The sequence below is a fragment of the Apteryx mantelli genome, chromosome 2, assembly GCF_036417845.1.
Source record: "Apteryx mantelli isolate bAptMan1 chromosome 2, bAptMan1.hap1, whole genome shotgun sequence".
Classification (NCBI taxonomy): Eukaryota; Metazoa; Chordata; class Aves; order Apterygiformes; family Apterygidae; genus Apteryx; species Apteryx mantelli.
This window is the reverse complement of record NC_089979.1, coordinates 105,514,082-105,527,309: the sequence shown is the minus strand read 5'-3', so window position 1 is coordinate 105,527,309 and position 13,228 is coordinate 105,514,082. Positions and strand designations below refer to the sequence as shown.

General features: G+C 36.6%; 1 protein-coding gene across 1 annotated transcript in view; it reads left to right on the top strand.

The window, feature by feature from the left end:
- The window catches only part of ABCA13 (ATP binding cassette subfamily A member 13), a 201,396-nt gene that overhangs the window by 58,941 nt on the left and 129,227 nt on the right, over positions 1–13,228 (top strand). Inside the window, exons 19-22 of the mRNA XM_067292433.1 lie at positions 2,567–2,744; positions 4,890–5,029; positions 10,357–10,470; positions 11,572–11,662. Of these exons, the coding sequence (XP_067148534.1) occupies positions 2,567–2,744; positions 4,890–5,029; positions 10,357–10,470; positions 11,572–11,662 (523 nt within the window). The remainder of the gene's footprint in view (positions 1–2,566; positions 2,745–4,889; positions 5,030–10,356; positions 10,471–11,571; positions 11,663–13,228) is intronic.

The following is a 13,228-nucleotide window of genomic DNA, read 5'->3' as shown; positions in this document are numbered from 1 at the left end:
ACAGTTGCACAACACTGGTCCCAAGATCAGTCTCTGAGGAATACTGCTAGTAATTTCTCTGTGATTCAATGTTTTCTTTCAACAGAAACCGTGACATCTCTTCTTAAGACCATTCTTCACCCACCATACAGTAATGCTGATTAATATTTTCCAGTACAATAACATTATCTAGTCATTAGAGTCCACTGATTTTAGAGATGGTGTATCTCTTTTTCAGAAAAAACACCCACCCTCCCAAACAAATATATTGCGTTGGTCTGTAATGATAAATCCATAATGTGTTAAATTCCACTCTTTACATACTTTCTGTCTCTAACTGTTCTCTTTAAAATTTATTGCAGTATCTTGCCATATTAAACATCACAATGAGATACCCATTATGCCCTGGGACATTATCTCACTCACCCTCGAGTATAGATGTCGTCTACTTTTCATTCATATGTTGCAATCCAAATTTCATAGACTTCTGAGAAATAGTTTGGCAAAAGACTTCAGATTTGGTAAATCTTTTCTTATTCTGCCAATTTCAGTACAATAAAGATTTTGATTTGTTTGTCTCTGCCCAGAAGTAGGAATATCCGTTTCCCCACACTTGTTTCCTTTAGTGATGCGGTCTCACCAGGTTTTTGGATTATCTTTAATCTCCCTCTAGTTTACCAGTAAAATGGCATTTTTTCATGTCTTTATTTATGTAATATTTCTTAATTTTTTTTAATTTTCTTTGCAAGCTGTAACTTGACTTGACTACTAGACTCTTTGCTGAACAGCTGATTTTTCCAATCTATATAGTTTTTTTTCCATAACACTCTTTTTAGGAGGATGGTTGTCCAGTTAGGTCCAAAGCCCGTATGTTAGGAGATTTTGGTCCCCTTTTGAGAATCCAGTCCCAGATTGTTTTTTAATATTTGGAGCCTACCTTCAGAGCCTTGTTTGTAATGAGTTATTTGTTTGGAATCGAAAGCTTTGATTACAGACCTATGTCATTTAGTTTAAACTGGAACACCTGGATCAAAGATAACTTTTTGTGAACATCCGTCCTATATTGTTCTCCCACTTTATCAAAGCCAAATTGTAGGTAACATCTCATGGTTTTGAGTCAGAGGATATTTTACTGAAAGACAGTAAGTGGATTCAGTTTGGCAGCTCACTGCATAAATATTCATCATTTGAATTTCAAGTTATTTTGATTGGAACCAGAATTAGTCAGCTTGCGTTCTTTGACTGAAATAAGCCTCGCTTACCCTTCTAGTGCAAGTAGTCATGAATAGGGATTCAAAGCCACTTTTATTCAGCACTGTGCATAAATAAAGTTTATTCCTCCAGTGAAGTCCATGCCAACAGATTCCCCCCCCAAGAACTGTAGATAGTAGTGTTATGAAGTCTGGGTGTTATTTACTGTGCTGCACACTGAATGTCAAAAGTTAGATTCTGGGGGCAGCAAACACTAAGTTTTGATAACGCTCTCTAATATTCCTCCAGGATTACTAAAGTGGCACTTGACACTGTAGTAAAGGCATTGATCAGGATAAACTGTTTCTAATAACATGACCTCTAAACCGATCATGTTTTATTCTATTTGTGAAGTGCTGCACTATTTTGAAAATTGATGCTCATAATTTATTTCTGTATTGTAATTTATTTCTGTATCAAATGTGTTTGACCTATCAAAATCTTTCTTCCACTTGCCAGTCTTGCAGTCTTAAATTGAAATCTGGAAGCCTAGCTATGTTTTTCTTCCCATGCGTCAGCAACAGTAATAAACATCAGGCAAGTGAGTTGCATCCTTCAGTTATACTTTTGCAGCACATTTTCTTTTCCAGTCATATCTTCTGTTAGAGCTGTGCAAGTGCACAGCCTTCCATGAAATTCCAGTTGCAACTGAGCACATTATTTGAAAACTGAAGTTGAATGGAGGAGGCTGTTTTTGGAACATAGTTAATGATGGTGCTTAAACCAGAACGGGAGTCAGATCGTGCTCCTGCTTAGAGGTCTGTCAATCGTGAGCAAATGGCAAAAGTAAATATGACACAAGATGGGGGGAAAAAAAACCCACAAAAAACTAGAAGCACGTCTAACAAGTTAAAAGCTATACTTGAAAACTTGGTTTTCAGGGTGCAAGTGCACTTGAATTCTTTTCTTTTCAGCAGCTGTTTTCACTGCAAGCGTTTATATCACGCAAAATGATTTTGTTTGTTTCTGCTGTCTTTGTGACCACAGGAGTAATCCACCAGAAGAGTAAACTTTGGAAACTGACACGGTAATCTAGGAATCTTTACTGAGGTGCAGTTGTCTTGATATTTCCATTCCTTTTGTGCCTCACCAAGCCATCAATACACAGTATTTTTCAAAGTTTAAAGTAATAAACTATCCTTTTCATGGAATATCCTGGCCATGACAAAGGTAATCAGGAGAACAGAGAAGAGCACAGCAGGTGCTCGTTCTCATAGGCAGTTTCAACAGTGTAATTTTGTTGCTCTCCTTGGATGCCATGTTGAGAGAACACCAGGGCTATTCCCTGAAGCTACTGAAAGCAGCTTTGGTTCATCTGTATTTCCATTTGTTTTAGTTCTTACAAGGTGGGCAGTTGAGGCGTTCAGCTGTTGGATCCCTGGAGTCTGTAATCAAGGCAGTGTGTAAAGAAGAATCTTCATTTTTCAGCAACACAAACATGTTCATTGACATGCCCAGAATCACAGAGCTCTTGGAGGACAATATGGCAAAATATGGCATTCCTGAAGACTCAAGTAAGAAAAACTATCAATCACAAGTTACATGTATACATTCATAATCTGTGGAACTCTCCCTCTTAAATGGAAATATGTATATATATGGCAGAGGTGTTTGTGAATAAGATGCAAGTTATTCTGGTTACTCTTTATCTTCGCAAATAATAAATAAGAATACTCCTGTCTTAGAGCCTATACTGATTAGAATTTATAAAGCATTTAGTATGAAAAATATTTTTTTTGGCTACAAGATTGTCAATTCATTGCTACATGCTTTTGCAAGCGTAATGCTGTGGTACGACTGTGCAGTAAAATTTGCAAACTCTGGATAAAACAAAAGCATATTTCTGTTTTTTAATAATTGAAATGTCTACTCTCCCTATCAGTGCTGAGAAAGTCTCTTAGCTCTTTTACATTTCACCTTTGCTCCCTTTCCTCTACATATGTTTGACTCGCCTTGATTAATTTTAATATTGTTAATCTTGTTAGTGCATCAGTACTTGATTGCCTTGTGCAAGAGAAGAGTACTACAATGTCAATAGGCTCTCTGTGAAGGACTGGTGACTCAGGGCATATGACTCTTCGGGGAAACTGGTTCTGTCTCAGTGGTTAGCAGACAAAAGTAAGGGTTTTGGTCTTGGCTGTACCAGCAGGCACCTTGAGGGAGGGAGGCAGAGCTCAGTCCTAGCCTTGCTCCTTGGCTCTGCTTTTCATTCCTGTTTGCAGAATGGAGTAGCAGGATGGCTGAACAGAGAGATTGTTTGGGCCTTAGCCTCTCTGAAAGGTGCTTTTGCTGGAAATGCTATTTGTTTCTTGATGATGTATCATCACAACTCTGAAACGTTGTAAGACCTTTTACCTTAGGACTTTGAAATATCTTTAAAGCATCAGTTAGTTCCAGTGTTACTGTGAGGAAATTAATATCATTTTTCACATTTTACAGATAGGTAAATGAAGCAAGGGAAAATGAAAATAAAAACTTATACAAGGCTACAAAAACTTGATTTCCAGTTCAGTGATTAGCACGTGTGAATCTGAGTTTGCTAGAAGTTAATTTTCATAAAACTATTGAAAAGTGGTTGGTACTTAAGATAAACAAGAGTCTTCTCTGTCCTTAGCATATTGCTGTTTTTGCCTGGCCACCGTGGAGCCTTTGTTAATTTCTTGTTCTTTCTTAGCAATGATTGTGTTCAGCAGTGATTGCTTCCTTGAAGAAAGTAAATTTTGGACAAAGACCTGGGTGTTCTAAATGATATGTTTCTGATACTTGTTTCTTTAACCTTTGGCAGGATTTAAAATGTTTTTGGCTTAGTTTTTCATTATAAACAATATTTGTCTTCCTTGATAAGCTGTTAATGACATTATTTTAATACTTCTGTGTGGCACTGGAAATGGAATATTTCTAAATCCACTCATAATAAAAATGCACCTGACCTGAGCATAAAAATCTAAATGTTTCCTGCAGGGAACCCATTGCCTTTACTTGAGTGTCATGTAAGTGTAGCAGGATGTCCTGGAGGCTGTCGCTTGGACTAGATGAGGTTATGAGTGCATTAGGGTGATGTAGAAACATGATTTTTAGTTAAGGAATGGAAAGGTGAATTTAATGGACTTTTCAAATCAAGACGTTAAATGTCAGAGTTTTAAGCCACGTTTTTTCCTGTATTTTTCATTGATTTTTATGAAATTATACAGATAAAGTCTGTATTTATGAAGAACTATCCCTATTTCTTAAATAGGGGAACAAAGTTATAGATCAAGTGAGGGTCTGGAGTGAGTCTGTTTTCTTAGGTGACTCTAGTTCTATGAGCCTTTATAAGATGACTCTTTCCTCAGCAGTCATTTTGAGCACAGAAATTTTGCATATGTCCTTCCACTCTAAAATACACTAATGCAGCCTTTAGTATAGATTCAGTTCACAAATTGATTTTGACAAATGTGAGAAGCTCTTTGAACTCCAATTTCTCTTTTCTTATGTTTAGAGTTTTGCATCATCAACAGCATCAAAGATTGAATGAACTATTTCTGTTCAGGGACATGTAGTGATTGCTCAGTGACAGTTGATGGTATTTGGCGCCCTGCTATTAAGTCATCTTTTTTTTTTTTCTTTTTTACTTTAAATTGCTTGTGTTTTTTCTTAAATGTGAGTCTTTTTTCCTTCAGCTCCGTTTTGCTTGAAGCTTTATCAGGAGATTCTACAGTCTTCTAATGGGCCTTTGGTATGGACTTTCCTGAAACCATTATTACATGGGAAGATACTGTACTATTCAAACATCAACATGATTGACCTGGTGATAGAGAAGGTGAGTATCAAAAGAAACAATAAGTCTCATTTGTAACACCATCTCTGTTTACTGATCTTATTTTTGTACTTTGTTTTTAAAGGTCTACTTTTGGGGTAGGTAGAAACAGTGTGATAATTACCTTTAAGAAAACTGGATTCACCCTGACCCCTGAGTTCTTACCTTGTTCCAACTTTAAGCTTAATATTTATGTTAACTTTTATCCTACTTGTTACAGTAGTTTCTCTTCACTGTGAAAAGGAAAATCTTGTTCAAAGTCCCTTAAACCATGTATAAAAAGACTAGGAAGAACACATTAGCGGTAGTGTAGTGAATCATATGTATATTGCTAGTGAGCTTTTGCCAACAACTTTTTCTTAAGATAAGAACTCTATGGGGCAACATAGGTCTGTGGAGAAGGGAAGCCCCAGGAAGGAAAATGCATTCAGAGAGAGTCGCTGGATTGCATTTAAAAAACAAACTATGGTACATCTTGGTTTCCTTCCTGAGTATGAATATTTTTGTCTGAGCTGCCATGTATGTGTGGTCTGAAGCAGATACCGATGACTTGATATTACTCAATTTTCCTGTCTCTAGTTTTGATTTGGTAGGTATTCTGTATTGGACATTGGACATGTCTACAATGTCTACAATGTCCAATTGTCTACAATGACTGGTACAATGACATTTTGGTTTGTGACTGACTTTGAGGCACTTATGTAATAGAAGGAATGATAACTTATTTTAAGTGCGGCATGGAGTTCTCTGCAAATTTTGCATTTATCTTACAAATACATGATTCTTGTTGTGGAATATTTATTGAAGAATGGTAATTTAGGTTCATTTAAAATCTAGAAATAGCATTACTGCTTGTAGATGGTACACAAAAGACTGTTATAACTTTAAATGAGATGCTAACTATTTTCCATGTAAAAGGAATACATTGTGGTATCCTGACTTATACTTGAAAATGTAAGATAGTAGAAAACTAAGTGAAATGGCACATACTAGGTAGCACATACTAGATACTTGGTAGTTTTATAGTTTCTGCTGTGAATTAGAAATAAGGTTTCAGTGATTTCATATTTTGCAGTTAAATAACTTAATTTGGGCAAGAAACCATTTCTCTGTGGAGTTGAATATAATTCATTTTAAAAATTTAGTCAGCTAAAAATGAAGCTCTTTGACTTTTATAGATGCAAATTCTATAAAGAATGAGTTGTGATAAATGATAAAAATTCCAAATCCTTCTGAATGCTTAATTGCATTCTATATTATAATGACATGGAGAATAATGCATTTAAGACATTTCTACATTATTTTTTCCAATTAACAAGACAAAACCACTTTCTTAAAAGAATCTATAAGACAGATAAATCTCCTAACATACACTGTGTTCCTCTATGGATCTTTTAATGAAATCAAGACTGAGTAATGAAGTTCAGAATACCAATTTACTTTACAAGAAAATTTACTTATGTTCTTTTTTATGCTCTGGAACAAAATGAAGGTTCTGGTAGATGCTTCTAGTACAATGTCTGTTAATATTCTTAGACCCCCAAATGTTCCATCTGCTTATGTAGGGTTCTGTGTAACCCTCTTCACCACCCACCAAAAGAACCCCAAACCCTTAGAACTAACAAGCAATTATGGATATATATCTGTATATAAATATGAAACTAATAGGAAAGCTTCTGCAGCAGTTTTTTGGATTTGTTATACTACACAAGCTTATCAATTTTTGCCTGAAGAGAAACAGAGTTTAAATCCAAAATATTGGCCCAAAATATTGGCCCCCTGTCGCCCTTATACAGTCAAGTCTCCTACTGAAATTGGAATAGAGGTTTTAATCTCCTTTGGACTATATGACCACATGGTAGCTATCTACTAGAAGAAGGCAGTAGAGGATTAAAGCTGAAAAGGCCATTGATATTTGCATATTAAGATATTTTCCATGAATTCTTCACATGGAGTATTTCATTTCAAGATTGTGTAATTAACTATCCTCTGGAGTTGTGAGGTCCCTGGTTTTACCTCCCTAGAAGCCAACCATTTTGATGTGTAGGATAACCCCAACCATCACAGTTGCATGTCAGAATGCTTGACTGATAGCAACCATGTTTAGTGACAAATGGCACCCAGGAGTTCGAAGACCAAGTGTGCAGTCTTTGATCCCTGTTTTCACAGCAGAACTTTTGCCAGTGGTGAGCTGAAACTGTTTCGTGTTTTGAAAGATTCTCAGAATTGATCTTATGTACAAGAAATCACATCAGGAAGATTTCTTGCTATTTCTTTCTAATTGGAACAGTCAGAACGTGTATATATAAATATAGCAAAACAACTTAAAAAGCTAGTCTACTGAATTAATTACTTTCAGTTTCCTGCCTTTTTGTCCAGTATAATTAGAAAATTGATGATGAGTTGAGAAAGTTCTTATTCTAAACTTGCATTGCCTGCCTGGTTTGCATGAGCATGCTTGTCAGCCTGTTAAGATGTCATTATAAAGGCAGTTAAATAAGCTCAAAATAACATTTTTATATGTGCATACGTCAGGAAGAAGTTGACACATACTCAGTCCTGACAGGACTACACTTGATACTCAAGACTCTAATTTTAATCAGACGGTGTCTAGCCTGGATGTTGCAAAGAATATTTACCTTAATACATCTTCATTTATCAGAAAGGAGAACTTCAAGGGAATTCTTATTAAACATCAAAGTCCAACTAATCATTAGAACATAAGCTCACAGGAGTCATTTTACCGGGTTAGATTAAGGATTCATCCTGTCCCAGGTCTGGTCTCTGAATTTAGCCAGCAAAGGGTGCACAGGGAAGAGCTGATGAACATGATGGTACAGTGATGCTTCCCCCAAATACTGTGCCAGCTTCCAATGTCTTGTGGCTCAGAGGCTTGCCAGGACTTTACTGCCTTAATTTGTTCACTTGCTTTTTGAGTTTATGGAAGCTCTTTGCATCCATGGCACCTATGGTGAGGTGTTCTGTATCAACAACCTCTTTCTCTTTTGCATGTTCTTTAACTTCTCCAGAAAATTGAGCCACACCTTCTCTTTAAAAATCCCACATTGTAACTCCCGACTACATTTCTATTTTCCACTATTATTCTTCATTGTAATTCATTATTATTTATTATAGCAGAATTAAAATTTGCTTAGTAAAGACTTCAGACTTATCAGTCTGTAGTCCCCTGGTTCCCCCTGCATCTTCTTCTGTGAATAGCATTGTATTTGTTATCCTTCAGTTCCCAGATACCAAGGCAATTTTAATCAAGAGGGTTACACTGCAGTGAGTACTTCAACTATTTCATCCTTGAGTTCTTTCAGAATTCTTGGCTGGATATTATCTAGTCCTGGAAATTAGTAATTGTTCATTTTGTTAAATTATATGACCTTTTTTACTGCCACTTCAATTTGAGACAGATTCTCTTAAGTGTCTTCCATGTAGAAGGCTTCTGACATGGGAATTTCCCTAAGGTTACTGTGGTGAATGAGGAAACAAAAAAACAAAAACAAAAACAACAAAACAACAGTTCTCATGTGTTGGTTTGTTGTTCCTTTTTTGTTTTCTCACCTCACACGGATTCAGCTTCAGCTTTTTAAAGGATGTTTTCTAATAGCTTCCCTGCTGTGTAGTGTGTTTGTGTGTATATGTGTGCATGCATATGGTCTTTCTCAAGCCTTTTTTAGATAGGCAATATGTATTTGTTCACTTTCCAATATGCTGCCCTTAATTAGTCTCTTTACACCTGCAAACATTTGACCCCTTGGGCTGCTGCTTTTAATTTCTTTCTAATAAGCTTCTGTAGTGTATGAAGTTCACCTTTTTTCAACAATCCATGATGCTATAGTAGGTTTTTTGGCTTTTGTTTGCATAATATACAAACATATTATGGTTACTGTGGCTCTTTAAAAGTGACTTCAGGAAAAAAGTTCTTTGTGCTGCTCACAGTCAAGAAGCACTGAGATCTGAGCTCTTCTGAGCTGCCAGATGAGCTCCTCCATCTAACAGTTTTTAATGACGTCCGCAAATTTGATCTTATCATGTTCCAGTGTGACCCATGCTCGCTCTGCACTGGGGGAACTGAAATCTCCCATTTCTACAGTTTGCTACGCTCAACTTGTCACCATCCTGCCTGGTCAGTGAGTTATATAATCCAAGTGTTCAGGCCTAGGATTTCAGTCCAGGGGCTTTCTGTGTTACTTGCTAACCAGAGAACTTGTTTAGCTGACTTGACATAAAACTTTAATTTAACATTTTGCATCCCTTTGGAAGGTGAACTAGGGAATCTCATTTAGACTGAATAAATAAATTCCTTCAGGAAAATGCAACTAGCTGCAAAGTTTTTTTTAGGACCTACAGTGCTATGGCTGGGAAGAAAGGACAACCACTAGTGTTCTCCCATATTGCCTGATGCTTAAGTGTGCCTCTTTTGGAGAGAAGGAGAGCTGAGTGCTAGGTGTGGATTTCTGCAAAAGTCACTTCATGTACTAGGGAAAAAATTATGTACTTTCAGTAGGAATTATCACAAAAAGTGTGGTTCCAAATTGCAGTTTACAACTCAGTGCAGAAACTCTTTGCTGGGAAATGACATGATCTCTACTGTAATAACAACACGAGATTGTAATGGAGAGATCTAGTTCTTAAATACACTTATGTGACTGATAATACCAATTTAAACAAAAAGATACTGCAATATTTTCTAATCCTGAGAACACTGTGATTTGCTAAAACAGGCTGGAATAAAATTGATGGTTGTTTACCAGTGATTGAGAGAGAAGGTGTAGCTTATATTTGACTAAACAGAGGATATTTTGCTATAGTCAAGTCTTGCTCTGCAAGAGTGTTTTGAAAATGCAGTACTTCTGGTCAGTTGTCTTTATGGTCCAGACCATGTTTCCAATCCTTATTGTATGTACAGGCAACTTCAGATATTGTATATACAACAACTAATAGAAGGCCCAACAGGTCTGTAGAGACTTTCTTTTAAATATGCTCCTAGCTATCTTTCTAAAGCATCTTTATGATACTCTGTGTGAAAGAGACGTTATAGATCTTTATGGTCCTTCAGGTAGGAAACATAAATGCTGCAGGAAGCTTTTTCTTTGATTTGTTTGGTATTCAGAGACTGCAACAAATACCTTTCATTTCTAAGGAGAAAAAAGAAAACATGGATGTCCTTATGGCTGACTATCAAAATGCAATGGAAAGGAGTTGTAGAAGATCTGAAACATGCAAGTTTTTCCTGTTTCTACAGGGTTTGCTATGTGCAGTTTTTATTTCACTTGTCTCTATCTTTTCTTTCTCTCTCTCTTTTTTTTTTCTTCTCCCAGGCCAATTTCACTTTTGCTTTTGTGGAAAACTTGAAGACTTATTCTCACACGTGGCTTAGGATGTCTGAGGCTTTTAAAAACAACGGAAAAGGCCTCGTGGTGTCTCGGCTGCAGGTTCGTGAATTGTGGGATGGCTTCCTGCTTTCCAATTGCTTGCTACATGATCTATGCAAAATTTCCATACATATAAAATTCACCACCTATCTGGCTATAGGTTTGAAAAGAGGTGAAAAAGAGGTAGATTTGCTTTAGATTATGAGCCTACAGTGAGAAACCTTCTGAGTTGAAAATATTTAAAAGCAATGTTATACTCACTACATCCAATATTACGAAGCAGTAAGGGAAATAAAACAAGTAGGTACCCCTGCAAGCTTTATGCAGTTTAAGTTTGTAGGAAATAAGCAAGCTGCATAAAATATTTTATCATTTGCTTTTTTCAACAGTGTGTACAGCTGATATAAAATTGCTGTGGAAAGTAGTGACTGTTTTTTAAAAAAAACAAACAACCCCCACCTTGTTACTAATCCCCTACCCCCATTCTATATATTTCTGTGTCCTTTTACATTGCTTTCCTCAATAGAATGTATTTTTGCTATGTTTTTATTCTAAAAACATGCATAGCTGTTACACTGTGGGCAAAATAAGCAAATCTGGTCGTGGCTCATACATCATGAGTAGAACTGTTACTTTAAGTTCAGTTAAGGAATATTACTAGTAATCATTCATCACCCTTTCAGATCCCAGGATGCTCTTGTAGAGCTAACAATTTTTCTCCCCCCTTAGAACTTAGCAAATGAGATAAAGAAGTGAAAACAATATGAAGAGAATTCCCAGATGCCAGTTTTTAAAGATGTTTATTTTACCACTGCCACTGCTAATAGAACAATGCCCCAGTAGTCTTACAGAAAAAGAAAATGGATTTTGATCCCAGCAGACTTACAAGAACATTAGAACTGACTCACAGTTACAATATCTGGAGCAAAGAAAGACAGTGGGTGTACAGCCCTGGGGAGTATATACAATGTTGTTTATTTTAGGTGGCTGGAGTTAACCTCATTAATGGGTGAAGACTGAAGACATGGAGAGGCTCAGTGACTTTTCCAGTGTCATGCTGGAAGTCTTTGTAAGGGAACTGAATGTGAATCAATAGGTATATTTTATATTTCTTTAGCAAGGATTAACATATATAACATCTTCTAACACTTTTTATTTTAGGAAGCACTGCAAAATAATTTCATAAAACACTTTGTAGAAAGTCACTTGAATATTGACGTGGGAAAGCTTATTGAAAAGATGCAAGTGTATGGTACGTATGTGAAAGTGCATACACCAGTTACCTCATTAGACATTATAAGTCTGCTTATCTTAAACTTAGAACTGTTTAGTTGAAATTGAATGTTGTCCTTACTTAGATGATACTAAAATACTTGTCTTTAAATTCTCTTGCTGAATTAGTCTCAAATATTTCTAACTGTTTTTTTATTATTTTTTCTGAGGGACTGGATCATTTCCATTTTAGAATATTAGAAGACCTGAATTATTGAATTACAGATTTGGTAACAAATTAGAAGTGGTGAACTGTCATGGAGGAACTATTAATATAGGAGCTATATTTAAGAGGAGGGAAGGGAGAAGTGATCTTGGTAGCTACAGTTCTATTATGTAGTAGTAAATTCTGGTAGTAAATTTTTAAGGAAATATATACTTTAAATGGAAATAAATAAAAAAAATCAGAATGGATGCAGTGTGTTTTTAATCAAGACAAGCAAAAGCTGTCTGTATCTTTCTTCTTTTACCAGGAATTAGTTGTGCATGATCTCCCTGAACCTCAGGAAGGCATGAGATATGATACTATCAGGTCTGGGCGTAGCTCAGCACAGCTCCCACGGGAAGGGGGTGGCCCCCTGAGATCCCCCCTTGAGGCTGGCTGACAGTGTCCCCTGGCAGGGCTGTCCGCAGCTGCGCCCTCTCTGCGTTGGCCTTGAGCCCCGGGAGTGGGGAGGACATGCTTGGGGCCTGACAGATATCACAGGGGAAGCAGTTTATATTGGAGGAGATGAGGGGGGTTGTTATGAGTGATTTTGGGTATGCAGCGACTAAACAAAAAAAAAAAAAAAAAAAAAGAGACCAAGGGTTATGCTGGAAAGTTAAAGATTTTTAAAGAATTTGATTAAAAAAAAAAAAGTTCCTTTATCATTAAGTAGAATGCTAATTAAACTTGTTGCTGATAGTGTTGGAAGGAACTGTCCATGCAAAGGCATATTCTAACATCTTTTAAGAACAACTTACGAATTTTGAGTCTGGAGAGAAAGAGAGAAGTGAGATGAAACGTAATAATAGAAAGTATGAAGTCATACACAAGAAAGCTGGGTGATTCTCAGAAGAGGATAATGGTAGAAATGAGAGATCTATATAGTTTGTTATCAGTGAGTATTAGGATAGTTATGAACCAAGCACAAATCTGTTCCGGTAACCTGATGAAGACAGGCTGTGATGAGCTCGCACATGCCTCCATGAAGGGGCTGTGTGGTCCTTATTGCTAGGAAAAAATGATCTTTACAGCAATGCAGATTATGCCTAGACTTAATTCTTTATCTGTAGAGCAGAAATAATAATAAAAGTTACATACCTGAAGTGCAATTTATGTTGGATTTAGGTACCTGTCTCTAAGCAGGAGATGCCCCAAATCCACAGAAACTCCTGAGTGCTTGTAAATGCTGATTTTTACTCTCAATCTTAAATTCTGCTATGGCCCTGAGCTGGCACCATCATAGTTGGCATGACGTGAAGTTCTTGATTTTTCCTTTTGCGCCTATAGAATATGAGATTTCACTGAAACTGATGGCCTTGATTTGAAGGCTATGGTTGAAGG